Raw genomic sequence first — 17,311 nt, forward strand, 5'->3', positions numbered from 1 at the left:
GAAGGGTCATCTTGGGACTGTTTTTTTACATCTGGGCAGAAATCCTTCTTGCAGTAAGAAATGAGTGTGTTTTCTTTATGAGACATGGATCAAATACTTGCCTTTCTCCAGTTTTTAAATTTCCAAGTATTAGCTACTCTCAAGTGGCAATTTTTTCTTTCCTAAAATTACTTCTGCTATTGATGTATCTATCTTGCCTACTGCGTGGTGACTTTTTTCTAAAGCAGGGCTCTGTTTTAGGGTTCTGCCTTCTGGCACCCTGCCTGGCACATAATTGGAGCTCAATTAATATTTAAGACACAAGTCAACACATGTTTAAAACAGTACTAATAAGTCATACTTTTAGTTCTGAAGTGCGAAAAAACTAGAAGCCTCTAAATAACCATTTGGGTAATAACAGGATAAAAGTTATATATATTCCTATTTTCTTACACTTATGTCAAATATAACTGGAAGGATATACAAATGATAATGATGTTTACCTGCAGGGAGCAGAACTGAAAACAACTGGGAGGCAGGGCTGGAAACACTTCCAACAATATACGTTTATTTATTTTTGGCTGTGCTGGGTCTTTGTTGCGGCGCACGGGATTTCTCTAGCTGCAGCGAGCAGGGCCTGCTCTCTAGTTGCGGTGTGTGAGATTCTCACTGAGGTGGCTTCTCTTGTTGTGGAGCATGGGCTCTAGAGCATGTAGGCTTCAGTACTTGTGGTGAGTGGGCTTAGTTGCTCCATGGTATGTGGGATTTTAGGTCCAGGACCAGGGATCAAACCTGTGCCTTCATTGGTAGGCAGATTCTTAACCACTAGGCCACCAGGGAAGTTCTTGTATAGCCTTTTGTATATTTTTGATTTTTGAACCATGTGAATGCATTATATATTCCAAATAATTTAACTTAAAAATTCTAGAAGCAGGGCAATGATTTGTAAATCCTTTATTTTAGTGAATATCAAAGTCATTCATCACTACCACAGATCTATTATAGCTCAGAGGAGAGTTGCTCGCTATCTAGTAAAAACTCCATTGTTATTAGACACTAAAAACAGGAAGATACTGGAGGGGGTTGAGAATGGGATAAGGAGAGGACAAGAGCTCAGAGGACAGACGATACAAGGGTCCCACCTATCCTTGTACCAGGAAATGAACAGACAGAGCAGATCTAACTTAAAGGCTGACCTCTCCAAAAATTTTTCAGAAGAGGTCCTGTAATACTCACTCACTGGACAAAAAAACCAGGTGGATGTTTCTCAAAGAGATATCAGGACATGAAAGACCAACTTAGGAACAATATACACAGCACCACGACAGAGCTGGATCACGGCAGCCTGGCTTCAAATAAGACACTACTGCAGACACAGCAGTCTCCGGGGGCAGTGCTCACTCACAGCTGTACTGCTGTCCTACGGCATGAAGATGTTGTACACGGTTCTCACGTAGATGTCATCGGGGGGAGGCTTCTTCTTGCTGCCAGGCTCAAGGAACTTCTTAATTGTAGGGATATTACTGATTTTCACTGTGTACTCCTGAAAAGAGAAAACGCAAAAGTTCGAGGATAAAAGCAAAGGTGTTTGTTTCTATGAAAATTGAACTTGAACTTGAAAGTTGCTCAGTCATGTCTGACTCTTTGTGATCCCATGGACTACACAGTCCATGGAATTCTCCAGGCCAGAATACTGGAGTGGGTAGCTATTCCCTTCTCCAGGGTATCTTCCCAACCCAGGTATCAAACCCAGGTCTCCTGTACTGTAGGTGGATTCTTTACTGGCTGAGCCATTCTATGAAAATATGGTGCTGCAAAATGGCCCATCAAAATGTCTGCAATAAATATTTGTTACAGGCATCCAAACAGAGCCATAATCCAACATATGTTGAGGGGCTGATCTGTTGGTATGATTATTTACAATTTCTGCCACAGTGGTTGGGATCTAAACCAGGCTTTATGCAAATTGACACCACGATGTCAACTCTTTTCAGAGACAGCAAAATAAAAAAGATACTTAGGATGGGATTATACTTGCTTAAAGAGAAAAAGAAGAAGCACAAAAAAGACATGAGAAGTATCTCAAATGTATTGCTTAAGAAAAAAGTTTAAATAAAAATACTTTTAAAATTCATCAGACATTACAAGTTACATTTTAAGGTTCAGCTTCCTTGGACATTTTTACTCCTATTAACAAATGAATTCTCTTTCTAGCTATGTGTGGAAGAAGGCCAGTTGCATTTTTGTAGCCTAGGGTTCAGACACCAGATATTCATGTAAATGGCAATGGAAGAAAAAAAATCCGTTTTCATTCATAGAGTCAAATCTTAACAATTTTCAGTAATTGAGAGGAAAAATCCATTTGATCTGGTAAAAATTCTAAATTATATGGGAACTGAACATCCATTGTCTATAATTATTCTAATAAAATCTTTCAAAATAAAGAGGTCATTTATTTAAAAAGCTACTATTTACCAAATGTCTCCTGTGTACAAAGCACAGCCTTAATTAAGCATGTTTACAGAAGTATTCACACATGTCACTAATATTAACAAAAATTCTAGTATGGAATTTGTTCCAAGAGTGTAGTCATGCAGCAAAATCAAGAGACAACTTGTTTCATATGTAAAAAACTGCTCAGCTCTAAGGGCCAGGGAACCAGAAAACCAATTTCAAGTCTGTACTTTTGCTTCATTTTAGTAACTAGAATCTAGCTTCCCCGATGGCTCGGTGGTAAAGAACCTGCCTGCCAGTGCAAGAGAAGCAGGTTTGATCCCCGGATCTGGAAGATCCCCTGGAGAAGGAAAGGAAATAGCAACCCACTCCAGTATTCTTGCCTGGGAAATCCCATGGACAGAGAAACCTGGCGGGGTACAGTTTATGGGGTCACAAAAAAGTTGGACATAACTTAGAGACTGCACAACACCACCACCATAATGAGAACCAAAAAAATTACATACACATACAAATACAGAGCCAGTCAACCAATAGACATTGAAGGACGGCCCAAGAGTTGTGGGTCAATCTTCTAAAACATTAGTTTATTTACCTGGAGGTGAGGGAAGGCAGACAGGATATTAGGAATTTTCTCTTCTAGAGCCAAAATGGTCTGGAGTAGAATTATGTCTGCAAGACTCAGCTGATTACCAACAAGAAACCTTTGTCCATGACCCCGTAAAACCTGCAGGGTATAAATGTTTTATATCGGTTACAATAGTCGACACGGGGAAACTAATATAGCTATGGAATCGGTGCAGCATCTGAGAAGAGCTGAAACCATGGCCTTTTTCTTTTATCTTTTTACAAATAACATCAATTAAGAGGAAGTTCCCTAAGAGAGAATCAGCAAAAAAAAGGTGTAGAAATGACAGCATCCATAGGTCTCTACTTTATAACAGAATGAGACCCTGAAAAGCTGAAGGAAGTATTAATTCTGGACTTAGCATCTGGTGCTTTAAAAGGATACAGCTGTAAACGTGTTTACAGAAAAGAATTAGTCCTCACGCATTCAGGAGATGGTGGGAAGGATGTAAGAAGTAAGCCACTGGTCCTGTCCAAGGAGTCTAATCTCATTTCCCAGTTCTGTGTTTCTACGACTGTCAGGACTCACAGTCGTAAACTAGACACAATAGTAAATAAAAAAAGCAGGCTTCCTTTAACATCTTCTAAGATCCCCTGGAGAAGGGAATGGCTGCCTACTCCGGTATTCTTGTCTGGAGAATCCCATGGACAGAGGCTAGTCTGTGGAGTTGCTAAGAGTCAAACACGATGGAGCGACTAACATTTTCACTTCACTTTCAAGACCAAGAAAATTAAAAGAATGAGAATTTATCCTGACTCCCATACTGAGGGTTAGGTGCAGAGATTCATAGGAATAGATGGCAATTAGAAAGAAGCAAGGAACAGGGGGAGACTAGGGGAGAGCCCCTTTGCAGATATGTGTATGTGCGTGCCTGTGTGCGTATGAGAGAGAGAGAGGGACTCTAAGATGATTCCAAATCAAACAGAGTGACTGGAGCCAGACTGGAGAAAGACATAGAGTCTGGAACTGTAGTCAGAGGCCAGAGTTCCAGTCCCGGCTCCCACCTTAGGCATGCCAGTCTCTCTGTGTTTCTATTTCATTACGTGTAAAAAGAAGGTAACAGGACCAGTGAGTAAGAATCTGCCTGTTAATGAAGGGGACACGAGTTTGATCCCTGGTTTGGGAAGTTTCCACATGCTGCGGAGCAACTGAGCCCTTGTGTCTCAACTGCTGAAGCCCACGCACCCTAGAGCTCCTGCTCGGCAACGTGAGAAACCACCATGATGATAAGCCCCCACGCTACACCTAGAGAGTAGCCCTCATTCACCACAACCCAAGAAAGCTGGTGTGCAGCCACAAATACCCAGTGCAGCCATAAATAACTAAATAAATAAGAAAGTAATAACTTTTAGCTCGTATGTTTGGCAGAGTTCTGACACAGTCTGACTCACAGGGAGACAGAAGCTGGCAGTGCCTTTATCCGAGACACCTGTTCCTCCCTCACCACAGCCCATTTCTGCATCATCATATTTACATTCACAAAACTCCTGCAGGCAAGAGACCATAAAACCAAGGACAGAAACGCTCAGAAAGTACCTCTCTTCCTTCTTATCTACTTCCACGTCAATGGCCAGAGGAAATCTGCCAATTCCCGGCTTTTACGTGCTCTTGTTTTTTAACTGAGGCATTTAAAATAATCCTTCTCCGTTGAGGAAAAGAGAGGAGGAGGTGAAGCTCAGAAAAACAGAAAGGAGACAAGGAAGACAACAAAAGAGAACAAAAGGGAAGAGAAATAAAACAGCCATGGTTCTTCTCTTCATATGCAACTACCAAGTAGGATGGAACGAAAGAAGGGATGAAGGAGCTGATTTCTGCGTGTCCTGTACAGGGTGGCCCCTGGCAAAGGCAAGCAATGACAGTGCACACAGGGGTGAGCCTGCATCTTTGCCAGAGAGCACGGAAGACTCTGGAAGAGTTGGGGAGGCTCCAGGACATGCTGGCTTTGTGCTGATGCAACTGTCAGCTCTTTGGAACCCAGGAGGCTGGTCTAGCAGGGCTCAGCTTTTACTCTGCCTGAGCAGAAGAGGGGTGTTTTGTAGTCTAGTGATGCTGTCTTCACAGGCTTCGCTGTCACCTACCTTTTCAAACACAGGAAAGTATCTAATTATAGCCTTCTGGGCCATATTAGCCACTTCCTTTTGCTGATCGTCCGGTTTGAGGAAAGGATGCATGATAAGCAGTTCCAGAAGATCCAGGGTCCCCTCCACATACATGTCAATCCTTCAAAACACACACAAAAAGCATTTTCTCAGTGGCCCCTCATTGGCTCGCACAGCTAAATATCCAGAGTGCTTTGCTCTTACAGCTCGGGCTACTTAAGTATCAAGAAACATTCATCTCCACCTGTCCCTTAACAGCAAAGATGCAAAGTCAACTCTAGTTATAAATCAGAAAACTTCTTCAGAGAAACCCATCACAAATCTTGAAGTACCAGAGTTATGGATGTCCTTTCTCCTGGCCCCTCACTCCAGCACCCATGCTCAGGATGTGTACAACTTCACATTTATAAAAATAGTGGGTACCATTTACAGAATACTCGGTGTGAACGAGGAGTGGTGCTAAATACCCTACATCTAACATTTCACTGAATCCTACAGCATTATGAGGAATATACTATTAGCAACCCCATCAGGACACTGGAGCCTAACACTTTGCCCAGGGGCATGATCCAGGAGGTATAAAGACCAGGCTCTGAGTTCAAATTATAAGCCAGTGCGCAGTATTCTGGGCCTTGAATGTCACAACAGCTTCCGATTCCTAACACTCAGTGATACTAGATTTGCAAGAATGGTAAAAAAAAACATAATATCAAAGCATTTAAGGATGTTGAAACCTGCACCACACCCCAGACACAATCTCTAATATCCGAACTCAATCCTTTGCTCTCATTTTACTCAGACTCTCTGTACTGACTTTCCAAGTGGTCTTGATGACCTTTCTGGAGGTTTGTTCCCTGTTTGCACTAACGATATAGGCCATGCGGTGGACCAGGGGGCTGTGGAGGATGGCTAATGAGCTAAGCATTGGTAGAGGTACAATTGAGAACACTCCGGAGGAGCCACAGTACAGGGTTCTCTCCTTGAGGTCTTTGCCGAAGAGATGGTGCTTGTCTGCGATGTAGTGGAGGATGCTCCGGGTCTGCACCAGCTTCATCCCGTCAATTTCAACCATTGGCACTTGCTGAAACAGCAGGTGGTTACCTGGGAACAGAAGCCCGGAGTTAGAAGTGCTCTCTCCCCTTTCCCCCATCCCTCGAAAAATGCTCTCCTAAATGGGGCCACAGCCTTAAGAAATAGTGTAAAGCTCCCCCAACTTCATTCAGGGGTGCTGATTTAGCCATAAAACAAGACTTAAAACTAGCATGGACATAAAGCTTTCAATTTTCACCCCAAGAAAAACACTTAGTCTCAATGTAAAGGTTGAGGGGTAACACAGTGAAGACATCTCTTTACAGAGCTGTGCTGGCCAATACAGTAGCCAGTAGTGACATGCGTATAGTTAAGCCTAAATTTAAATTGAACTTTTTATTTATTTTTTGTGTGTGGCTGAGGCATGCAGCTTGCAGGATCTTAGTTCTCTGATTAGGGATTGAGCCTGGGCCCACAACAGTGAAAGCCTAGAATCCTAACCACTGAGCAACCAGGGAACTCTACATCAATTAAAAATTTTAAATATTTTTTTGACTGTGCCTGTGCCATGGGGCATGCAGAATCTTAGTTCCCTGAGTGGGGATTGATTCCAAGCCCCACTGCAGTGGAAGTGCAGAGTCTTAACCACTGAGTCACCAGCAAAGCCCTAAAACTTATGAAACATCTACAAGTCACTTCCTTCATCCCCATGGGCACAAATGCTCAGGAGTCACATGTGGCTGGCGGCTCCTGCAATGGCCAGTGCAAAACAAAACAACCCATCCGTGTAGAATGTCTATGATACTAACGTATAGGCATCCACTGCCACAGCCCACCTACTGCCAAATATGCAGTCACTGGTCAAAAAGTCACCCCTTACTTTCTTCAAGAAGACTGTCTCAAACACTTTACCTACAGCAAACCCCAGGAACAGTCACAAGTATAGCACACAGCCCAGTCCTGGAGGGCTGGAGGCGGGTTGAGGGCAGATGAATACTCAGCACATGCGCAGTGTCACTCATGATGGAGACATCACAGCACTGCCGAGCTGGTCCCTCTCCAGGGATCCTTGAGTTGGGCCTCAGGACCCTGCTGATGGCAAGGAAGGAGGCTGCTTACAGGGGTCAGGGTGTGACCAGGAGTTAAAGGCAGGCCTTTCACTGCTGTCTCATCTGTTTGGTACTTACTTGAGAAAGCAGCCCAGTGTAAACGGGGACTTTTATCTGCACACTTCAAGCAGATGCCTCAGGTAATATGTAGGAGGTGGAAATTGAGGAGAGACGGGATGAGGAAGTGGAAGAAAGAGGGGTAAAGGTGGAGGAAGGTCGGGGAGGAGAGAGAGATGGAGAAGGGCTGCCCAGTGCACAAAGGGAAGAACTACTCCCCCTTTGATTGGCTTTTATAGAACTACTGAAAATCAAGTGACTTTCTAGCAATTTTGGCCAATGTTCCCTCTTGCTTGTCTGATTTTAGGATACTGTTCTGGACGTTTAGTGTCAGCTGGATCTTTGTCCTTCCACTTAAACATCGTTTCTTTAAAAAATCAGCATTATCGACAGTAATACATTTTTATACTCACCATCCTGCAACTTCTGCAACTGTTCTTTTGTTTCTAAAAATTCTTCATCGAACTAAATTTAAAAAGACACCCCCCCAAAAAAAGAAGGGAAATGTCATTACGGTTTTAGGACCAAAAATACCAAGTTAAACTGCCCAAAAAACAGACAGGAGAACATACTCAGTACCCATATCTTGGTTTCTAAATATCCTTGGGCTCCCAGGAGTAAAAGTTGATTCTGTTATGTCAAAAAGTGAGGAAGTACTCAAAGACTAACAGATATATGTCAAAGGCAAAGACACGTGGGACCCTACCTAAGAGGGCTTCCCTAGCCACATTTGGGACAATTCAAGTGATATCAGGCACAGATGAGAATATCATCAACCAAAAAAATCCTTGTGTCCATAAATGATGGTTCAAAAGAAGGAAGAAAGAAGGCTCTCTTTTCCAGAATTAGCACTAATTAATGCAGAATTGTTCCTAATTAACAATAAAATTAGAAAATCACCAATTTTCACCCTATAATGTAATAACTGACTCTGATAAGGATCAAGATGCTGAAATCGTTGGGTCATTGGGCATAGAATATTCACACAAAGCATCATCCCGCAGGTTACTTATTATGACCAAGAAAAAATGTCTCTGCAGATGTGGGAATCCCACCACCCACCTACCCAAGTGGTCAAGCTCAGTTCCCCACTGGGGCCACCCTGAGGCATCTCACAGTCCCTGCTGTGACAGTGAAGACACAGCAACACTGCAGAAACAGCATTCCAACCAATTCAACCTGGATGGAGCTGCAAGGTGAAACGGGGGCGTATCCAGAACGTGCGACACTCTGCAGTATACAAATGGTCTGCGCTCTTTCCAACCTACAGAACTGTTGTTTTCGAGCTCCTCCAGGATGGGCAGGTTTGGAAGCCAGTTGGGGGGACAGACTTTCTGCCTTTGCGGCTCCCGCTCCGTGGTCTTCATCACTTGTCTGGCTCCCGCTTCCTAGACATCCATCCACTTCCCGACTGAAAGCATGAGCCCTGCTCTCAAGGGCAAATCTTTATTTACAAGGGATTCGACTGTAGCCAGGTAAACCGCCTCTGAAAATTCTCCAGGCCATTTGGCCTCCAAGTCACATTACTGAGTCTTTATTTCTCTTGGCAGAAATTCATGCAAGAGATTCAGTCCCTCCTTCACACATTCCTTCTCTGTTAAGTGACAAGTATGAAAGAAAAGAACAAAATGTAGATTCTGTTCTAGATGAAAAGCGACTAGAGACATAACCACCAAGTGTCTAAATCTTGATTAGATCTTGGATGGGGGAGTGGTAGTTATAACTACTAAAGAGATACATTTAACAGTTATATAGACATTTGCGGCACAAGAGGCAACTTCTGAATTTGGATTGTATATAAGATGTTGTAAAACTGATGTTATTTCCTTAGTTGTGACAATGATATTACAGTTATGGGGACAATTTTATTTTTTTCTTAACAGGAAGACACACGCTGATGTCTGCAACTTACTTTCAAATGAATAAGAATTAAAAAAGCAGAGACAGAAGAAGGAAGGAGGCAAAAAGCAAAATGTTAGCACCTGGTGAGTTTAGTTGAAAGGTATACATTTTACTATTACAGCTTTTCTGTAGGTTTTAAAGTTTCCAAACTAAAAGTTTGGGAGGAAAAGAAACACTGGAAAGTCCCTTTTCTTGTGACATATACAGCTCGCTCGAATACACTGATGTCCTTCTCATGCCCACCGAGGCCCCAAGTCCATGGGTGGTTCCCAGTCGAGCCTGCGCCCTGCGCCCTGCGCCGCCCCTCACCCCATGTCATCCCAGGAAGGACAGAGGCGTAGCACAGACCTGGCCATTCTTTCCTCTACTTCACCTAGTCGACCATATGGGCATCAAGATGACGGGGTGAAGGCATGGCTTCTCCTATTCCCAGCCCTCCTGTGTGAGGAGAGGGCCTTGGTGCCCCTAGAGGCACTCCATCTGGGGCCCAGGAAGCAGTAGCCTCAGGGTAAGAACGTTCTGGGCGTTTGTCCAAACGCCCAGCCAGTCAGCTGTGAGGCCAAGGTGTTTCTACTGCACCACTGCTCTCACACTTTTATGACCCTGATCATGTATAAAGCACATGAGAAACCGTGTGTATGTGCCAGTCCCCAGGCCCATCCCTCAAAGATTCACCTCCAGTAGCTCGGAGAGACCAGGAATGTACATTAAAGAAAAACAAGCCTTTCCAAGCAACATGGATGGACCTAGAGATTAACATACTAAATGAAGTAAGTCAAAGAAAAATATCATATGACATCATTTATATGTGAAATCTTGAAAAAAAATGCCACAAATGAACCTGTTTATAAAATAGAAACAGACTTTCAGACACAGTACACAAACTTATAGTTACCAGCGTGGAGGAAGAGGGTGCAGGAGGGACACATTAGGAATTTGGGATTAGCAGATATACAAAATAGTAGTATTAGCAGATATACAAAATAGATAAACAAGGATCTAATGTATAGTGCAGAGAACTACATTCAGTAGTTCTTATTATCTTATTATTATCTTATAATAACCTATATTGGAAAAGAATCTCAAAAATATAACTGAATCACTTTGCTGTACACCTGAAATAGTATAAATCAACTATATTTCAATAAAAACTGTTTTTTAATTCCTTCCAAATGGTTCCAATTCTGATTTCTGACTCCTGGAAACATGTAACAAAATGCATGCTCTCTCTCACTAGAGAAACTCTCTCGTGTCAAACTTTATAAAACTATTGGTCTGTAAAAAGAAACTGGCACCAGAACAGGAGATGAGATGGCGAGAGACGAAGGAAGGTAAAAAGCGCACGAGGCAGAGCTTGGAGGAGCTGGCGACTGTCTGGGGGCTGCCCCGGGGCTGTAAGGACAGACAGTGTGCAGTTTCTGTCCACACAATCAGCGGTCTCTGTTCCCTGACGGGGTGCTGGTCCCCCAGGGGATCCTCTGGAGAAGTGCCCCCATCCACGTCATGCACTCCCTCCCTCTCCACACACCCTCTTCTTCCGAGCGAACTGCCCAGAAGTCCTGAATGGGGAGTGTGTGGCCTTCATGTCTTCTCTCTCTCTTTTTTTTTGTTGTTATTTTTTAAATATAAATTTATTTATTTTAATTGGAGGCTAATTACTTTACAATATTGTATTGGTTTTGCCATATATCAACATGAATCCGCCACAGGTGTACACGTGTTCCCCATCCTGAACCCCCCTCCCACCTCCCTCCCCATGCCATCTCTTTGGGTCATCCCAGTGCACCAGCCCCGAGCATCCTGCATCATGCATCGAACCTGGACTGGCGATTCGTTTCACATATGATATTATACATGTTTCCATGCCATTCTCCCAAATCATCCCACCCTCGCCCTCTCCCACAGAGTCCAAAGGGCTGTTTTATGCATCTGTGTCTCTTTATGTCTTCTCTTTTACACTGTTCATTCCTCCTCTTCACAAGGAGGATCTGACCGGGCGTGGGGGGTCTTTGGGCAAATGAAGGTCCAAGCAGCCAAGATGCAGCATCCAGCACACAGCAGGGTCTGAGGACCCAAACCAAGTATGCGTTGGAAGATGCTGACTCCTGCAATTAGGCCAGGCTGCCTCTCAGCAGGTGTGAGACACCTGGTTACTGGGATGTGTGTGCTTTACACGTCAGGCTCTACCTGACACTGTGACCCTGGAAATCATGAACTCACCCAGCTCTCCCGCCTATTGAAGATCTGACTGAACACAGATGTGGCTGAAAATGCCTTTGGGCACAGACATGGGAGGGATCCCCGGTACCAACTCTGGGGCATTGCTTAAGTAAACCACGTGGTCAGCCCTCATGAGGGAGGCCAGTCTTTCTCCTGGTTAGAGAACCTGGTCAGAGTGGACTTGAGACCCACGCCCCACGCTGGGCTAAGTAAGTACTCTCCAGAGTACTTACTACCTGCCTGCCTGGTCCGGGGGAGGTGGATCATAGGACCCATGTTCCCTTCTATTTAACTTACTTAGGGTTGGGTTGCTATGACTGTAACCAAGAATCCTGACCCACAGCTGAGTAGGAAGCACAGAATGAAGCTAGGGAGGAAGGGATTCGGACACGGGCTTCCAGTATCTACACACACAAGACAACAACTGCAAGCTCAGAAGCCCACAGGGTTGGACAGGTGACATAAACAAGCTGAACAGATGCAAGTCAAGGGATCAAGAACTGTTGCACTCTCTTCTTAATACAACTAGAGAAAGTGTTCTGAATCATAGGGAATGGTGGAGACTACGTAAACTAGAAAGGTCCATCTGTAGGGGCTGACCCTCTTAGAGTCAGCAACGGCTGCCCTATGAAAATGAGGCCCCAGGAGCATCAGACCTTCCAACTTCTCAAGTCAGAAATCAGAATCTGTATATAAAAATGGTATCAACTAACTTAGAAAACTGTAAAATGCTGTGTGGTGAAATATAATGACAAGCAAGGAAAGCAAAGCCTAACCAAACCAACAAATAAAAAACAAAACCCCAAACCCAACTATCTTCATTTATCACCTTTGGAGGTTGGTAGGGTAATGACTCATTATTCTGAAAATTGACAGAGAGAAAGAATCAAGCATTTATCCTGCTTTTCTTAAGTGAACTGTAATGTGCTTCAAAGTAACTAAGAACATAACCAGTGAACAAATACTCTTTATAAGAGAATCACAGGTAAACTTAGGTGAAATAACAGAAATAGAAAAATCACCGTTTTGTAACCCCTAACAACGGTGATGATCAAGGCTGCAAAGACAGTCGCTGAAAAGGTAACAGAGGAAAACTTCATACTGTGGGAACAGGCTGATGTCACGGAAACACAATGATCACCCTCAGCAACGCTGAAAATGAGACAGGCTGATGTCACAGAAACACAATGATCACATTCAGCAATGCTGAAAATGAGACAGGCTGACGTCACGTGCCTGTGATGTCGCATAAGAGAAATATGTCCATACTACCACCTTTGCTGCAGTCTGGCAAGGAAATAAAAAAAGAGACAGAAGGAGGAAAAGGAGCCTGGATTTGATCAGACTTCTGGATCCAATTAGTAGTTTACAGGAAACAGAGAAGAGGGAAACAGGTTAAAATGAGAGCAAATCCATCAAATTCAGAATGAGGGGCATTCAACAAGCAGTTACTTCCACAAAGGGCCCCAGGCACAACCACAGACACGCACCCAAATCGTGACTACTAATACCTGTTTTATGTTTCTATCAAGAAGCAGCTCCAAGAAGGGAGCAAAAACAAGACCAAAACCACTGTGGGCCAAAGCATAGGGGCATGCAGGGGCTTCAAGCCTGAAGCCACTCAAGTAAATAGGAAACAAACCTAAACCTAGAGATTTTATGGTCACCAAGTTCTGGGTGTAACTGGCAAATTGCAGGTTCATGCCTGTTTTCCTCATTATAAATATTTATTGGTGCTAGGTCAGAAGCAAATGATTAAGGCGAAAGTAAAACAGAATTTCATCAACTACACTCCATTTAGAAAAAGAAAAATTCTTGAGAGGAAGGACTCTTCTGACTCACTGAAGCAGGTCTGTAATATTACTGGGAGAGGACAGAGCTCAACATTATAAGGCAAATCTGTGCAGAAACACCAGTATAGCTAGGGTACCTCGACTCCGGCAGCAGCTAACACCCATCGCACAGATTCCATCCGGCCTCGTCCGTTGGGATAGTGGAGCTTGGGTTTCGTGGCCATCACGGCCTTTTCAGGTTTTCTGAAATACAAACGCAGCACTCCTCGCAAAAGAACAGCCCCAATTTCACGTTCTCAGCCCAGTATTCAGGAGCTAACTGAATATTCAGGGTTTTGACAAACTGGGGGGGGGTTCTGTGGGGGTTGGGGGAGGAGGGATTTTGTGGGGGTTTTGTTTTTTGTTTTTAAACTGCGTTTTCCCTCAATCAGTAAAAACAGACCACCATTTTAAAACCTTAAAAAACAACCACCACATTTGCCTTTCAAATAGTTTCATAGCTTTATGATTTATTATTCTGGATCATGGAAAGCGGGGGGCTATTTCCTGTTAAAGACATTTGGGCTAGCAGCACAGGACTTCACAGAATCAGAACATCATATACTTTGACCTTGAAAATCTGAGATTTCCCAAATTCAGCCTGTACAGGCCAGACCAAGGACCGCGGAGGAGACGTCCACACCCATGGAACCTCTGCAAGAATTCACTTTCACACGCATCAGATTCGAGCCTCACAGCAACAGAAGGAGGGGTCAATTATTACTATTGTCTGCAAGACGTGCGTCTGCGGGCAGGCCCGAGGTGGTGGCCCCGGGCCCTGCACACCCCCGCCCCGCCTGGACAGAAGCCCCCAGGCCCTTGTTGCGCCCAGGCCACCGCTCGGCACCGGAGACAGGCTCTTACCGCTCCGCGCGGCCGCTCAGTCCGCGCTGGGAGACCATCAGAGCCTTCCACCCAGGGCTCTGAACTGCACAGGGCGGGTTAATAAGGATACGCACGCCGACCAAGCAAGACCCCCAACCCCAACCCCAACCCAGGGGGTTCCTGTCTGCCCCAACAGGGACAGGGCCGCAGGAGGGAGACAGAGATAGGATGAATGCAGGGGTGATTCCAGGATGGGGAAGGAGCGTGAGAGACTCGGAGCCGGGAGAAACAAGAAGAGGGGGGAAGGGGAGGTGGGAGTGACAAGAGGGAGACAGACCTGGCTCCACTTGGAGTGACCAGAACCGCACAAAGCCGCCCAGCGAGCGGTCTGCAGCCCGGGGACCAGTGGGCGGTCCGAGGCGCCCTCGGTAGGCGAGGCTCCAGAATATTTCACCAATAGAGACGGCAATATTTAGCATGCTCCACCCATCTGCAAGGCATGCTGGATAATACGCAAACAACTCCAAATCAAGCCCTTTTTAATAGCAAGTTTTGCAATTTAAGGGAATAATTTTTAAGTGTTAGTTAGGTTTGAACCTTAGTTTAAGATATAACTTAGAGATCCAGCATTTAGAAAGCAAGAAGAAAGTCGACATATGCATAAAGATCGAAATTTCTTGTAGTTTATATACTGCGTGCACTACCTCAGTCTCTCGGATGTGAGGGCGATCTGGTTGCGACATCTGTCACCCCATTGATCGCCAGGGTTGATTCGGCTGATCTGGCTGGCTAGGCGGGTGTCCCCTTCCTCCCTCACCGCTCCATGTGCGTCCCTCCCGAAGCTGCGCGCTCGGTCGAAGAGGACGACCATCCCCGATAGAGGAGGACCGGTCTTCGGTCAAGGGTATACGAGTAGCTGCGCTCCCCTGCTAGAACCTCCAAACAAGCTCTCAAGGTCCATTTGTAGGAGAACGTAGGGTAGTCAAGCTTCCAAGACTCCAGACACATCCAAATGAGGCGCTGCACGTGGCAGTCTGCCTTTCTTTTGACAATTCTACAATTTTTATTATAATCTATTATACATTGTATACACACATACTTGTATATATTTTATTCCTCATGTATTTTTAATTTATATGTATCTTCTCTTCCTTGACTCAGTGAATCTTCTTGAGTCTCTTCATTTCCTACACTTTCGACAAAACTGCTAGGCTAGGAAGTGCGGGCCTTGGGATAGGGGTGTCAGTGGGGCGAAAACTATAATCTGGGTGGTAATTAAGCTGGAACTTTAAAAAATATTTTAAGACTATCAAAATTATTATAGAAAAATTCACACAAATTTTAAGGTTAAAAATATATGCCTCCAAAAGGACTATTTCTTGTTTCCTGAGGCAGCCTCTCCTATTTCGCAGACTATACTGCTGCTGCTGCTAAGTTGCTCCAGTTGTGTCCGACTCTGTGCGACCCCATAAACGGCAGCCCACCAGGCTCCCCTGTCCCTGGGATTCTCCAGGCAAGAACACTGGAGTGGGTTGCCATTTCCGTCTCCAATGCATGAAAGTGAAAAGTGAGAGTGAAGTCGCTCAGTCGTGTCCGACCCTCAGCGACCCCATGGACTGAAGCCTACCAGGCTCCTCCTCCGTCCACGGGATTTTCCAGGCAAGAGTACTGGAGTGGGCTGCCATTGCCTTCGCAAACTATAAATGTTGATTATTGTTTTCACCCAGGAGGGGTTCTTGAAAATACCTGGCTTGAGAAGCCTGTGCTGCTGATCAATTACAGCAACTGACAAGATCAGATTCATTTTCTGTAGATTTCTCTGGCAAAAACAGGGAGAGTGAATTGAGACTGTTCAGGGTGGTGAAAGAGAAACCTGGAAATATCCGTGTGTATTACAGTAGCATCATAAATTAGAAGATAGGTAAGGAAAGGTAAGATATTAAGGGGGTGGATGGGAGGAAGAGAAGTCTAAACTGATGCCCTCTCCCTAAGCACACACGCTTTCTTTTCCATCCTTCTTGTTTACTTTTCGTAACATTTATTGTCATATAATATACTATATATTTATCTTGTTATCTATCTGGAATTTTGATAGAATGTAAATTCCAACAGGTTAGAGGGTTTTCATATTTCTTAAAATGTACCTTTGTATACCCTGATCCTAGAATAATGCTTAGGGCAGAGAAGACATTCAGAGAACACTTGTGGAAAGAAACAATGAATGATGCTTTGGTTTCTAGCTCCATAAAGCTTTGGAGGGCATAATAATGAATGGGTTTGTCTTTTATTCTCACAAGCCACACACTTGTAAATGTCACTAGACAGTTGAAAGGCCAGCGGGAGGTTAGGGTTAGCAGATATAAGCTATTACATATAGAATGGATAAACAACGAGGTCCTATTGTACAGCACAGAGAACTATATTCAATATCGTGTGATAAACCATAAGGGAAAAGAATAGTAAATAAGAATTATGTATAACTGAAGCACTTTGCTGTATAGCAGAAATTAACACTGTGAATCAACTATACTGTAACTAAAAAAATAAAATTCCTTGTTTTTTACATTTAAAGAAAGAGGCCAGTGACAACTCAGAAGAGAGGACTGAGATGGATTAATCTGGCAGTAAAAGAAAGTATCCAGAAAAAGTATGTAAATAAGAAGAAAAGCAAATAAGAACAGCTGGGCACCCCTAGAACTGGAAGTCATTTTCACACAGGGATAATAGTATATATTCAATTTCATGTTTCTAATTCTGACAACACAGACATTACTCAGTTTGACATAGGTAGGCAAGCCATATTTTTCAGACCTGCTGGAGGTGGTGATCTTTATCAGTTTTTTCCTGCTCACCTTTCTGCAAAGATTCACTTTCATTGAACTATACAGGAAAACCACTATTATCAACTTTGTTGATCAGTTAAACCTCTATATCTATTTGCTTCTTCTAATTGGTTGAACCGTATCAAATTGCTGGTATTTTACTATTTTCTTCTAACCAAAAAAAAAAAGAAAAAGGACACTTATACGTCCAACCTAATAAATTAGAGGTTACATCATCCTAGCAATCTTGTTTACCTGAAAGAGAAACTAAGGCAGTGTCATAAGACTCTCATTAAACAGTCTTGTGGAGAAAAAAAAAAAAATCCTGTTATAATTCTGCCATTCTATGAAAGTA

General features: G+C 43.8%; 1 protein-coding gene across 3 annotated transcripts; it reads right to left on the reverse strand.

Annotated features, from left to right (window-relative positions):
* Positions 1-918: 918 nt before the first annotated feature.
* LOC138425488 (glutathione S-transferase A4) lies at positions 919-14,855 on the reverse strand. 3 transcript variants are annotated; one of them, XM_069563437.1, is made up of 7 exons: positions 14,472-14,855; positions 13,408-13,513; positions 7,769-7,820; positions 6,129-6,261; positions 5,140-5,281; positions 3,029-3,160; positions 919-1,522 (listed from the first exon to the last, which is right to left on the reverse strand). In XM_069563437.1, the coding sequence occupies exons 2-7, from the start codon at positions 13,492-13,494 to the stop codon at positions 1,400-1,402; spliced, it is 669 nt and encodes a 222-aa protein (XP_069419538.1). In that variant the 5' UTR covers positions 13,495-13,513; positions 14,472-14,855; the 3' UTR covers positions 919-1,399. The 3 variants fall into 3 exon arrangements, with proteins under 3 accessions (XP_069419538.1, XP_069419537.1, XP_069419539.1); XM_069563436.1 differs by having other exon boundaries at positions 14,174-14,495; XM_069563438.1 differs by having other exon boundaries at positions 13,408-14,000; positions 14,174-14,488.
* Between the last annotated feature and the right edge of the window lie 2,456 nt (positions 14,856-17,311).

This window comes from Ovis canadensis, chromosome 20, assembly GCF_042477335.2.
Source record: "Ovis canadensis isolate MfBH-ARS-UI-01 breed Bighorn chromosome 20, ARS-UI_OviCan_v2, whole genome shotgun sequence".
NCBI lineage: Eukaryota > Metazoa > Chordata > Mammalia > Artiodactyla > Bovidae > Ovis > Ovis canadensis.

Excerpts from the sequence above, each read along its gene's own strand:
- LOC138425488 (XM_069563436.1), bottom strand. The coding sequence starts at position 14,211 with ATGGTCTCCCAGCGCGGACTGAGCGGCCGCGCGGAGCG. Across the intron at positions 7,821-13,407 it reads TAGCTGCTGCCGGAGTCGAG|TTCGATGAAGAATTTTTAGA; the intron begins GTACCCTAGCTA and ends TTTTAAATTTAG. Across the intron at positions 5,282-6,128 it reads GACCTCAAGGAGAGAACCCT|GATTGACATGTATGTGGAGG; the intron begins GTACTGTGGCTC and ends TGTGTTTTGAAG.